This window comes from Camelus dromedarius, chromosome 2 (assembly GCF_036321535.1).
Source record: "Camelus dromedarius isolate mCamDro1 chromosome 2, mCamDro1.pat, whole genome shotgun sequence".
In the NCBI taxonomy this organism is placed as follows: domain Eukaryota; kingdom Metazoa; phylum Chordata; class Mammalia; order Artiodactyla; family Camelidae; genus Camelus; species Camelus dromedarius.
This window is the reverse complement of record NC_087437.1, coordinates 44,762,991-44,777,451: the sequence shown is the minus strand read 5'-3', so window position 1 is coordinate 44,777,451 and position 14,461 is coordinate 44,762,991. Positions and strand designations below refer to the sequence as shown.

General features: G+C 36.5%; 1 protein-coding gene across 9 annotated transcripts in view; it reads right to left on the bottom strand.

The window, feature by feature from the left end:
* NAALADL2 (N-acetylated alpha-linked acidic dipeptidase like 2) overlaps nt 1–14,461 on the bottom strand; it is a 1,176,025-nt gene that overhangs the window by 204,406 nt on the left and 957,158 nt on the right. For all 9 annotated transcript variants that reach the window (XM_031451310.2, XM_031451333.2, XM_031451340.2 and 6 more), the window contains one exon: nt 10,849–10,995. In XM_031451310.2, the coding sequence (XP_031307170.1) occupies nt 10,849–10,995 (147 nt within the window). The remainder of the gene's footprint in view (nt 1–10,848; nt 10,996–14,461) is intronic.

Below are 14,461 nucleotides of genomic sequence, written 5' to 3'. Positions count from 1 at the left end.
GGCGTTTGAGCAGGTTTATTTAAGAATATTTATCTGTCCTACACCAGGACTACCTATAGTTTGGCATACCCAGTGTTCTAGTATATAGTAATTTGTATTTCTAAGGTCTTTGCATTTTATATCAACACAGACAGATGAGTCCAATCAGGTTCCAGGACTTTCTTTCTAGATCAAGTTCTCACTACCCTGAGCTCTAGAATCTCAGAATTCCCTGCTCACATGGTCCCAGATCTGCTTCCAGGGATTGGGCAGCCCTCTTTTTCAGGTCCATCATTTCCAGGGAAGACTGTGCTTCCAGTGTGTGGCCATAGCAAGTAAGTGAGGAGAAGCTACTTATGGGTGTGACGACTGTGCACAGAATTGCAGACCAGGGTGTCCACACACATGCACAAAGGCCCCTTATGGTGTGAGACAGAGTCAAGGTGGGCAGAAAAAGAAGAGTTATGTCAAGGGTCAAGGGGCAAAGACTGGAGATCAGCTCTTCCCTGTCACCCCACTTTGGCATAGGATTCTCAGGAGTCTGAGGACATTAAATTCAAACCTTTCTTCCTGATAACTTTAGACATGTATTTGTCAAACCAGAAGGAAAAGAGCATTTTTATTTAACAGATTTTTTTAGTTTGATTTATAATAATTAACCTAGTATTTAGCCATATGGTATAATGGCCTCCATTTATACAATTGCCTCATCGTGTTAGGAAAAAGACTTCACTTATAAGCAAATTAAAGACATCAAGTTGGCTGAAACAGGCTAAATTTGAGCATCAACCAAAAAACAAAGTAAATAGACTGGGGAAGCAAACGAAGTGGGAGTAGAAAAGTTCACAGAAAAGGCAAGAGATTAACAAAAAGAAGGGAAGGCTACGAAGAGTAAGACCATGTGTGCAGGAAAAGGTAAGAGAAGCCAGACTGAAAAAGAGAGGGAAGAGAAAGTTGAGGAAAGAAGCGAGAGAAAGAGCGTAACATACAGAAAAAGAGTTTAGAAGAGCTGCAGACAGAAGTGAACAGCTGCGAGCAGGGAGGAGTCAGTCTGTACTCACTCTTCTTAACTCCTTCAGTCAAATATGGAATCCCTCTAGGCTACTGCTTCCTCTTACTGCAGAGAAACGGATTAAACTACCTGGGGTCAATGATCTGTGTTTCTCTAAAGGTCAGTGAATCTATGAATGCTTCTTTTCAATCAGTCCATCAGACAGTCTGGGCCAGACACATCGCTGGACCCAGCACTCTCAGGGGACCATCCTCTCACCAAAGAAGCTCCTGATCTCATTCTGACCACTTGGATTGTCCAAAATCACCCATGAAGAGGTGAGAGTCTGCAAACCAAAGACAGTCAGTGGAGTCACCATTACTAACCTGAGCCATGTGCCCAGACGGGAAGAAGTACTTTGAATTTAACCTTAATATTTTGCCATGATCAATGTCCTAATCTAATTTTATTGTTTCAAAGACTAGGTCCCAGCAACACTGACACAAATTTTCTTAAATTCAACTTTCATGTACACACACATACACACGTCATAAGTTAAAAATTCTCTAAACATGGAATATGTGTAAAATTTCTAATGTTCTGATAAGAATTATCAATAAATAAAAATAAAGTGATGAGATTTAAAGAAAAACTGAAAATGACCTTGTGCATAAAGCTACAGTTATTTTTTCCTACATTGCCCACATACCAGTACCACATAAATACTACACTATGTAGACTTAAAATGTTCTTCACTGATAAGAGAAAATTGGGTCAGAATAATTTCAATGCTAAAGCTATTGACAAAGAGACTGTAGAAATCGAAACACTAATAAATAATTTGTTCCCTTTTAGAATTTTCTCCATTCATTTAAAATCACAGGGACGTGAGCATCGTGAAAGGAGTCTGAAGACAACTACAGCTCTCTGGAGACGAACATAAAAGCCAGAGCTTTCATGAGGAAGCAGTAGCAATCTTTACAAGCTAAGTGGCCTTGGCATCAATTGTGTTTTCACTTTTTAGTATTTATGAGACTCCAAGGCCATTGTTGTTGCTTTCCTTGTAGTTTCGATAGAAACATTTGCTTAATAAAAAAAAAACAGATAAAACTATAAGCCTCTGTGTGACACACAATAAGCTATGAAACAGATGTAGAAGACCTGAAACTCCAGATGCAACTGAAGTTGGATGAAGAAGTTGTGGAGAGACAGGGGAAGAAAATACATTCAGGCCACAGCCACCATCCACAGCTATGTGAGCCCTAGATATGCCATTTCCTTCTGACAGTTACAGTTAGAGCATATGGTTACCAATACTGCTCTTAACATTTTAATTATTCATTTAAAAAAGTCATCTAAATTAGTCCCCGCAATGGTTTTGGATGTCAAAATATTCTACTTAAAGGAATGTGGCATTATCATTGAAATTAGAAGAGACAAACTTATCCATCTCCTCATCTTCCAAAATTACCTTGGAAATAAAATTACGAAACAGGGGATGGAATAACACAACATATTAAAGCTACGAGCCTTCATATTAAATGGATAATTAAAATATCATGTTACAAAGGAAACAACAGATGAGCAAATCATCTTCACATCTTTATTTTTTAAACTTAGGAAACTAATTACTTATGTTTAGAGTAGTTAGATTTTATCCTATCTTTCTTATCATGCTTTTTAATCCATTCCCTTATATTTGTTTAAAATGTAAATTCTGGATAGCTTAGACTCTAATTATAGACTCTATTTGTTTTGTAAAAGAATACAGAAACTACTGTAAGTGAACATTAATATCAGTTTTGCCATTATGTGTAAATTATGGCTCATTTTAAATTTTGTTAAGAAATCTTACCCACTTACAGCTGTTCCTTAACTTTGAGAGTCATCAAAGCTGAAATATTTAGAACCTTTGCAAAGGAAACTATGAAAAATAGGAACGAGTACCACAGCATTATACACTGCATTCTGGAAGCAGTGGGAGATGGAAAGCATTTTAAAATGATGTCACGGGGCTGAGCCAAGATGGCGGAGAAGAGGGACTCACAGCTCGCCCTCTCCCACAAATACACCAAGAATTACGTCTACAAACCCACTGAATCGCACAGAACACCTACTGAACTCTGGCAGAGTGTCTCTCGCTTTGAAATACAGGAGGAGTCTCACAAAATCTGATAAACAAGTTCATACTGTATAGCACAGGGAACTGTATTCAACGCCTTGTAGTAATTTATGGTAAAAAAAATACGAAAAGGAATATATGTATGTTCATGTATGACTGAAGCATTGTGCTGTACACCAGAAATTGACACAATGTTGTAAACTAACTATACTTCAATAAAAATACATACATTAAAAATTAAAATAAAATGACTTAGAAACAGCCTAAGCCTAGGGAAAAGAGCCCAGAAACCTGGTGCTAGAGTGCCAGGTTTGAATCCAAATTCCATCACTTAATAGATGTGTCATATTGGCCAAGTTACCTGACAGCTCTGTGCCTCAGTTTCCTCTTTAGTGAGAGAAGTAATACTAGTACCTTCCTCGTAAGTACCAGTTATAAGTACCTGAATTACATTAAATGCATTAGTAAGTTTAAAGGATTTAGAACAAAACAATATCTACCACAAATGTTACACGAATAGTTGTTAATATCATTTTCCTTGACACTACTGTGCCTCTGTCCATCACTTCACCCTACATTAGAAGCCCTCCTAGCTGGTATGATTTGTCCCAGTGATTGGCAGGATAATTATCTAGAAGTCAGTTCAAATAAGTAATCAGTAAAACAACAAACAAAAACTACATATATAAAATGTCATATGTTAATTTAAAACCTATGTGTGCATGTTTATTGGCCAATATTTTGATGTACAGCTAAGGCCTTTTCTCTGATACTGATCTGTTGAACAAAGGCCCATTCTTTCTTTCTTGTCCTATATATTACCTACATTTCAAGTTGCCTTCTATTTAAAATGGAATTATGAAAGATGTTTTTGAAGTATACTGAGCACAGAATGCATCTAGATGACTACAATTTCCCCCATCTTTGAGAGTTGCCTGGTCCATTTTATATCAATTCTTTATTAGCAACTCACCTTTCAGAGTGTTATCACTATAGGTTTGTAAGAAGTCATTTTTTTTATACTGATGACTTAAAATTTGATGTAACAATTAAATTACCTAACTATTAAAAACAAATACAAAGGGCACATATAGACCTGAGAATAGAGTGGACTCCAGGCAAGTATACCATTGAAAGTGAGAACAAAGCATGAAAAAGTCAGAAGGATCTCACCACAATGAGCTTCAGGGAGCCTTGAGCACTAGTCATTGTGTTTCAAGGGAATGAAAATTGTCAGTGAATCCCACAAATTGGTTAAGTGGAAGTCTGTTTAGAGAATGTCTGCTGTACTTAATTTTTTTATTGTTTACATGTCTGAGTCCCAATCTAGACTGTGACCCCTGTGAAGGAACGAGGGCATGATTTACTCATCTTTGTATTTCTAACAAAGTGCCAGATCACAGCAAGTGCTTAATAGCTGCTGGCTAAATTAATAAATGTGTTAAAATTAACCAATATCTGAATAAATCACATCTGGAGTTGCCCTACGTTCTTAACTTAAATGTTGTCAAATTTATAACTTGGTCTCTCATTAAACCCATTGTAAGTACTGAAATTATCACAAACTTCGTGATGAAAAAAGTCCCATCGTAACAGAGATGATCACAAAATAATCCCTGAAAATAGTATTAGAGTTAAAATATACTGCATATGCTATACGTTTTGATCCACTGATTACAGGCATTCAGAATAAATGTTCTTATTTAGAGGTCCAAGCAAGGACAAGTGCTTGGGGAAATCTGCCCTTCTTGCAGCCATTTCAAAATATTAGGCAATTTGAAATATGATCTTTTGAATTACCCACTTGAGTCTTAAGAGTTTCTCCATTCTTTGTATTTCCAATACCTGTCTCATATTTCAATTTCTTGTGTTTACTCCTCAGGCTCTTGGAAGCATACGGCAGCTTTAATAGCCCTCCCTCTGTGACAGGCATTTCATATACTGTACAATCAAAGCTTTTCAAGTCCGCTCTATAACTGTTGATTTGTTGATTGGGGTTTAACCTTCTCTTTTAAAAGAAGGCTTCTAAGCAGCAGAATTCTTTGTAGTCACAGTTTATGAGAGTGTTATATTCCCTACTTCATGTTGTTTGTCAGGTGAATGGGACAGCAATACTCAAAGACTACCGGAAAAGATAAACACAGGTTTATACAGAATCACAGTTCAAATCCTCATAACAGGGCAAAGTTGAACAGCTTGTCAGATACTATGAAGAATAAAGCACGGTCACCTTTCAGTATCTTTGGACCCCCACCACGGATACCAAAATGTGTGGATGATCAAGCCCTTTACACAAAATGGCATAATAAATCCAGTTGGCCTTCCTTATCTGCAGGTTCTGTGTGTGGATACAGGGAAACTACTGCAGAACAGTTTAACCAAGGCCATTTCCCCAAATAGCACCTCTCCAAATGTGATCCAGAGATCAGCAAGGGTCCCTGACACCAAACCCGTTTTCATAGTAATAGTGACACCACATGCCCTCTTCACTTGCATTTTCACTCTACATTCACAAGTGTCCAGGTACAAAATTAATATGGTTTCAGATTCCACACTGAAACTCACCTTTAGGAAACTAACGTTTGTCATGTTTTAGTGTATTACCAAAGAAAAATGTCCATCATTATACGAAAAGACTATTAGACTAGATTTCATTCACATATTTCCACCAAAACAACCTATTACAACAGAACAAATGCAGAAATAGATATGAAAATCCAGACGTAGTATTCAGTCACATTAAAGAGATTCGCAAAATGTAAAACAGCGCCCCTCTCCTTATTTATGTGTTCTTGCCTTGGGAAATATAATGACCTTCTGTAAAAATAAGTCACTTATATTAATTTGTAACAAATGTATTATTGATATATTAAATTAATAAATGTTATATTTCTTCAGTTTTAAATTCTAATATGGTAAATATTTACACATAAACAAAAAGTTCTTTTCTTTGGAGTGTTCAATACCTCTAGAGGGCAAGTGGGTTTTTAGAACAAAATGTTTGAAAACCTTTACTCTAAATGAAAGCAGGTCTGATTTGAAAATAATCATACCACTTACTGTGATCTGAGCTTTTCCTTTTACTAAAGTCACTTACAAAGATGAAGAATACGCTGGAGAGAACGCTGCAGAACCCCTCTCCTGCTTCCAGCTGGCACATTTTGAAGTAGAAAAGGTAAAATCACATTTCTTAGTTTTGCAGTTATCAGTATGAAACAGATTCTATTAGATACCGCAAAGCATCAGTCCAATTTAAGCACAGTTACACATAATTATTTGGTTCCTTAAGTCAAGAGCTTTTAATTGACTTTTGAACTGTTACTATCTGTTAACATAACAATGACAGTGACTAAGTTCCCGGCAAAGAAATGTAATGACAGAATGATCTCTAGTTTAAATTTTCTTCTACTTAGAACAACAAAACAAAGAATCCACGTGTAAACTCTGAGTTATACTTTGCACCAAAATGTGTCTATGTGTATTGTATCTGTATTGTACAAATCTTTTATCCCATAAAATTAGCTTAATGTTATACACACTACTACATATAAAATAAACAAGGACCTACTGCATAGCACAGGGAACTATATTCAATATGTTGTAATTACCTATACTGAAAAAGAATGTGAAAAAATCTATAAATATCTGAATTACTTTCCTGTACACCTGAAACTAACCCAATTTTGTAAATCAACTATACTTCAATAAAAAAATTACCTTAATGTTAAAGTTCACACACACACACACACACACACACACACACTCGTACTACTGTGTATCAGTTTAATCAGAACTGATATCAAAGTCATCTAACTTAAAAAGAATTAATAAGAGTTTCAAAACACTTAAGCTACCTGGTTTTCATTCACTGAGTTACCAGATGATATTGAAACAAATTATGCAAAACCCCCTGCTATATAAAAGCTATAATACTCCTTTATCTCATTATCATCTAAATGTTAAATGCTCCATTATAGAGGTAAATTGGGTTTAAAATAGAATATTTCGAGCAGAAGAGCAAAAAATATGAGGTTAAACAGAGTGAAGAACTGAAGCTTCAAATTGTGGTATAAAGCTTGAGAGGGCATGGTTTGATCTCTTGATATACTAAGAAAGCCAGACCCTCTGACATGCCCTATGGAGAGTAAATACACTGATCTGGAACAAAAATTATGTGAAACAGCTGTTAAGTGACAGAAGAAATGTGCATTGGACCACCAGCTTGTCATAAATATTGCACTCTTAATCAGAAGGCATCTGTCTTTTCATTTTCTCTTCAGCAATCTCTGCATTGTATTTAATCTGCTCAGAATGCTTCTCCTAACAGGTGCAACAATGTTTACAAATTGAAAACCTTATTTAAATGAAGCTTACAACTAGAGACGTTTCAATTAACAAGGTGATAGCTTATGAGAAGGAATAATTCTAACATTTGGCAAACCCATAAATTTGTGAAATTTAATTATTAGAAAATTAGAGTATAGATGCCAAGAATTGCTAAAGATGAGAGGTGTGTCAAACAACTTTATGTAATATATTAGCACCCAGAGAAACTACAGGGAAGGTTACTGGGGGGAATGTGGACAAAATTCCAGGAATAGATATTATAAAATGCCATGTTCATCAAAAAATAATTTTAGAATAGTGTCCCATATGTCCATAAAAAGTGGTGTCTGTGGCACTAGTTTCTTTTCCTACAGGTAATTTTTCTCTTACTATCATTATTCACTTGCTGAAACTGAATATAAGAGTTTCATAATCAATTTTGCTGGATTAAAAAAAAGCTGTCAGATATATTAAGATTTGCATTATAGTCACCTAAATAAATTTTAAATAGGTAATTTCTTCAAACACATGAGTATAATTTAGCTTAGAATACATACACAATTTTTAAAGTGAAAGGGACTGTAGAATTACCAACTTTAACTTTTTTACTCAAAATGACTGCAAAGATAGTGAACTCAGTTTCTCCAGCAGCCCAGCAGCTAATATAGTGGACACAAGTCTGGTCAAACATGTGGCCCTTCAGGTTGATCATTCATTTCCTAATTTTTGATTGCAAGGTGTGTTGAAGACATTTTCTTCTTAATATCGTAATTGTAAATCACAATTCAGTCAAGTTTCCTTGGGGAAAAAGAATCCAGTGCGTCCAGAAATCCCAGTTTTCAATAAAGCACAGAACAAACAAAAGGTGTGTGTGGACGGGATCTTGCCCTTGGCATTCCAATTTGCAGACTTTGGTGTAATAGTCAAGAACGTGGGCTTGCTGTTAAAAGAGGTCTAATGACAAGTTGTCTTGGACAGTCATCAGTTTCATAAGCTTGGATTAAACTATTCGATTTTAAGAGCCATTTCATCCTCAGCCAAAAAAAGAAAAAAATTGTGAATAGTAGTAGGTGACTCATAGGGATATGGTAAATATTAAATGAGATGAGGTAATTTAAAATATTTGTTAATATGAAAATACTTAGCAAAGCAAGTACTCAATAAGTGGTAAGTATTATATTATATGCATAATATATATAAAAATATATTTTAAGTTTAATTGCAAATTCATGAAAAAAGCTCTAATTTCCTCACCTGCTTTTCTAGTTGACATAGAATAAATAGCCTTTATATCATGGATAAAGACTCAATGTTTCTAATTCCTCTTAATAACTGTATACAAATATCCAGTATAGGTTAACACAGAAAGCAAAGGGTTATTATCAATCTGTGCTTTGGAGAGTTCACCACACAAAATCATCTCATCTCAAGCGTTAAAGATTTTTTAAGGGACAAATCCATTTAAAAAATTTTCCACACTAAAGCAATGTAAACAAGGTCATTTGTTATAAAGCATAGATGATTTTCTTTTAATTATGTTTTTGGGGACAAATACTGTAGAAAATGATTTTGATGATGGGAGTTGGACGTTCTGGTATAACCTGAAAACCTGAGTAGCTTCTTCAGACTAAGCCAGTTCTCGGGGACAGCCCTGAGCCTGAGGAGTTTCACAGCGACAGCAGCAACTTCTGAGAAACTGACTGGGATCTTCCTCCCAACCTTCTCCCATTAACACTACCCACCTTCCAACTGATCCTCATCAAATCCCACCTCCTCAGCCTTAGAACTATGCTTTTCTTAACAATGAACAAGCTCCTCCCTCCCACTAATTTCTTCTTATCTAAGAAAGTTTAGACATCTCCACTAATAGGTAAATCGGACAAGAATGACTATGATGACAGCTGTGGTTGCTGGAGGTCTGACTACACACCTACTGTTAGCTAAGCCTTTACATGCATAGTCTCATTTAATCCTTATTTATAGAGTCATAAGTAAACCAAGGTTCCTCATCTGTAAAATAATTCTGAAAGAAGTTAAATCATCTGTCTAGTAAGTATGAGCCCAAAGTCAAGTATAGTCCCATTCCTATGTCGTCTCTAAATTCTTGTTTCAAACTCAACCAAAATGAACTAGACATGTATTGAATAAAAGCTATCATTCAACATGTTACATGACAGGAGCTGAAAGGGCTCAAATGCGGCAGGGGATGATAAAAAGATGTTACAAGGCATCAAACAGGAGAATTAAAAATGAGTTCATTTCTTAATATATCAATTTCATCAGTGTATCTATGGGCTTGGTAAGAGAAGATACCTCTACACATGGACCACATTCTTCAACATCAAGAGCATGTGGAAATCCAATTTTAAAAAACAGATGCATCATAATGAGTGTATTTCCATAACCCAAAAATTCATCTCATTATAACAGAAGTCACCCAGAGTTTCTCCCTCCATGAATTGTTATTGATCGTTAGCTGCTTACAGAGGAAGTAAGGAAGGAGGTGAGGGTAGAGGGCTACAGAGAAACTTACAGAGGAAGTAAGGAAGGAGGTGAGGGTAGAGGGCTACAGAGAAACACAGAGGTAACTAGTGCAAAAAACTATCAGAAATGAAGAGACTGCATATGTGACATCGAGCCTATAAAAACAAAATTGCAACACAACTTTTCAGGAACATCTATAATTCAAAAACAAAGCAGCCTTTACTCTCTTTTCCAGCCACAATATGGTTAAAGTAATGATTACCTTAAGCAGGCCAACCCCAGAAGCTTTTAAATAGCTCCCAATAATGCATGCACAATTTGTAAAAGAAGGTAAAATATTGCAAAAAGTTCGGATCTACAGAGAAACAGTTCCTGTGACATAATTCTGAGAAAGAACAAAAGGCTTAAAGTCCAACAGAAGGATGAACACACTTAATTAAGGTGACTCAGGCTTATCTGATACTCTTTGGGAAAAAGCCTCGTATCCTCACAAAAAAGTAGCACCTTTTCAGGCAAGGGAACTACTGACAAACTTTCGGTAGCTAACCCACAAGACTCACATTAATACACCGCATGGGAAATGCTTTTTCCCTTGGGCAAGGAGACGAGGATCTATTGCACCTGTCATCTGTTTCTGTGAATACTGAAGATTACAATTATGTTTTGATGTTAATCCAACAACTGTAAATTTCTTGTTGCGAAGCATGCTGCAAAAATGTGAGTGACAGTATAAATCTTTTTAAATTGATTTCACGACTACTGAAAAGAGCTGATGTTTTCATTCAAATATCCTTACAAAGCCTCTGAACAAGAGTTAACTTTCTAAATGTAGCAGCTTCTTACAGTGTGACCTACTTGGTAAAAAAGACGAATAGCCAGGATAAAATAAAATTCTGTGTGTCTGCTATTTAGTGTGTGAGTGTCTTGTATTTTTAAAAACAATTACCTCTAATGCTTTGATGTCTTCATAAGCAAACCTCACAGTGGGAACTCCAAGATGGTTGATGAAATAATTGGCGTCATCTTGCATCTGTACAGAGCTTATGTTGGTCTCTGGACACTGACCTCTTCTGGAACAGTTGAAATTATTTTTCTGAAAAATATAATTTAAATTGTCAGCACACACTCTGCTTCTCAGGTTATCCCTAAATCAATGCTACTCAAAATGTGGTCCACAAATCAACAGCATCGATGACACCCATGAACATATTTGAAATACAAATGCTTAGGCTCCAGTCGTGTCCTCCCAAATGGGAACCCTTGAGGATGGAGCCCAGGAATCTGTGCAGTAGCATTCCTCTACGATGGTGATTCTCTTTGAAGTGGGACTAGCACTGCCCTATATTAAGATTTGCTTCCTGATGTTGCTTCAAAAGCATTTTTATCATTGTGAAATAAAAATTCATATTTTATGACAAGACAAGAAAAATTTAAACAAAAGTTTCTTCTGCCTTTGCTCTCCTCCCCCTCAACTGTGCAGTGTATCTGCGTTATTCATCGACCAAACCTCCCCCATCGGCAGAAATACCCGCTCAACCGTAAAGAGCAGCATTCTCCTGGCATCAACAGGACAACTCCTTAAAAGACAACATTCCTTCTTGATCTTGTAAGGGGTCGCATGACCCACCAGGATGAAGGTTAGATCTGCATTATGTAAACTGTCAATAATACATTATTTGAGGTACAGCTCTGTCTCAGAAGACTTATAAAACTGTGCCTTGATTTCTAACCACTGACACAGTTCTCAGAGCTTCTGAGATGCTCTTCCAGGTTATAATCCTCAAATTTAGCTCAAATAAAATTTCCCATTTCTTTCTTAGAGTGACTAATTTTTCACTGACAATCATAGATTTATTATAAACTATAATGACTAATTTGAAATATTATAAAAGACTGTTAAATTCTTTAAAAGATTTAGTTTTTTTTTTACGTTTTCCCATAATTTAAAGAACATCTTGGTAGGATCTAATTCTATTCTTAAAATGTTTTTTTGAAAACCACTGAAAAAATGTTGTCCATTTCTTCTACAAAGCATATTCCCTTATGTCTTAAGAGTATATGCCAAATACCCTGGGCCAGAGAGAACCACAAAGCCAAGTGCAACCTCTGGGAAAATACAATATGATAGACTATTATTCCTCAAACTAAGAGTTCTCTAGCATGCAAAACAAATGACAGTAGCTTTACAAAGATAAAACAAAACACAACTAAAAAATCAAAAAGCAGTAAACTAGAGATTTCTATAATTAATACTGATTAAAAATGTCTTCTTCAATAAAATTTCCAAAAAGCTAGACTCTTTCTGAGATGCTGTGGTCTTAAGTGTGAAATGTGGAAGAAGGCCAGTCCCCTCAGCAGTAATCGGGGGGGAGTGAGACAACAGGCACCAACTATGTGCTCAATCCATGTCTGCCACTGAATCAAAATATCGACCCTTCAAGCCTGCCCCATGCTGCTTTGTCATGATACAACTTCAGAAACACTTCTAAACGCAAAGTATCAGAAGATTTGGAAAGACACATTTTAATACTTAGAAAGTGAATGATTCTAGCTTCTTTCAACTATAATGCTAGATCTTACAAACATACAATAATATTTCAATACTTATCCAATATTTTGAACTCGTAATAGAAAGAAATTTGCCACAAACTTAAAATCAATTAAGATGGAAAGTCTGTGAGTGTTTGTAAACTAGAGAAGGTTTCAAGCTTAATGCCATTTACAAATATCTTGGGTAATTCAGTACTTCGGAAAAAGAAAGGAAAAAGAGTGTTCTACCATACAATCTAACCAGTAGCAACCTAAACCTTTTTACGGTGACCCCTTCACCCCCCAATTTTCTTCTTTTGAAAGCCTAATTTTCTGAAAAGAGTTAATATTCTTTCACTCCCTCATATACTCCTGGGGCAAAGACTCTAAAGACTCCTGGAGGTTTTATATCAGCTGGGATAGTTTAGGGTGGGTCTTGATTCTTCCCAAAGACAAGCTACCCCTAAGTACTAGATCACGAAAAGCAAAGAAACTACTTGATATCGTGAGAAAAGTCCCAAGTATTTCTGAGAGAGCCAGGTAATGAAGATACTTGTTTAACTGGAGTAGACTTTTCTCCTAATTGCATTTGAATGCCCTGGGAAGGTAAGATGTCCCCCAGCGTCCCATCACTCTGTCTCACACTCAGCTCGCCTCACTCAATCACATGTACTGAATGGTGGCAGGAAGCATTTAAATTTGTGAAACTGAGGTTTTTGCACTCTTATAATTAATGAGGTTTTGATGGAATCTAGTCTCTTCTCAGATGCTCAGCCAATAAAATTAAAAATTATTTTAAAGTGGTCTACTTTTCCTTTACTGCAGGAACATCTATTTATTTTAGCGACTGCATATGTATCCTAGTCAACATCAATGAATATATAGCTTTGGTTTAATTTTATTTTGTATACATAATTTTTATATCCATTCTAAATATCAGCCATGCTCCTTAGAAATTTTTTCTCGACAGAAGAATGGCATGGATCAAAAACTGACGTTCTAAATTTTTCAACATGTTGTCTGTAAAAAAAATTTTAATGAAGTTTTTAAAAATAATTGTGGCTTTAAATTTTGATGCCACTTTTACTCAGTCACCATTGTTACATGATTGCTTCCCTCTGACAAAAAGTATTTATTTCCCATACATGCAAGTTCCTAAGATGGCAGAAATGTCTCACTCCAACCAATCCTCACATTCTGTTTGTTATAATAGTTACAGAAAGCAAGATTCTTGTTCGACCTCAGTCTTTCACTGGCCCCAGGCATTCTTTCCCAAGCCAGCAGAGATTCTCTTCCAGTCTCCCTGTTCTTGCCGTGGCTAATTCCACTGCACTTTAATATTTTCTGTGCATTACATTTCTGTGATTTCTTCCAGCTGCATCATTACTTTTATGTTTTGCATCTTTCAGGCAAATCAAAAGGGTAATTAATATTCAGCCTTCAGAATCACATGCCCTAAAACTCTTCTGCATTCTTCCCTCTGCTCTGGTTTGCTTTACTTCACCTGACTAATGGGAAGGTCTGTATTGCCACCTCCATCATATACAAACTCCTTTGTAAACTAAGATCACGACCAGGTGAGCACTACCTAGAATTGTTTAAAATTACACAGTGAAAGGTAAGATCTATTACACCACATCTGTGGTGCTAACCGGGACTATTTACAGAGGGAGGACAGAATACAAACGGTAGGGTCACGTGGCCTGAGTTAGAGCTGGGCCCCGTAGCTGGGAGCACTTGGCTATTGAACCTCACGTCAGAGTTAAGCCCAAATCAAGGGTAAAACCTTCAAGAAAGCCAATCCAAGATTGGAGGGCCAGGGGGGACACAGAGTTCCCTGAGGAGCCTTCCTGGGGCCTGTTCCTGGCCTACTGGGTTTCCCTATAACTCTTGGGGAGGACCTATCTAGCCAGCCCACAGCACATCTCCTCTCGGTCTCTCTCTCTCTCTGTCTTCTCTTCCTTCCTCTGTCCGTCTCTCTCTCTTCATTTCTCTGGCCACCTCATTTTCTACCACCTACTCTCCTGTGA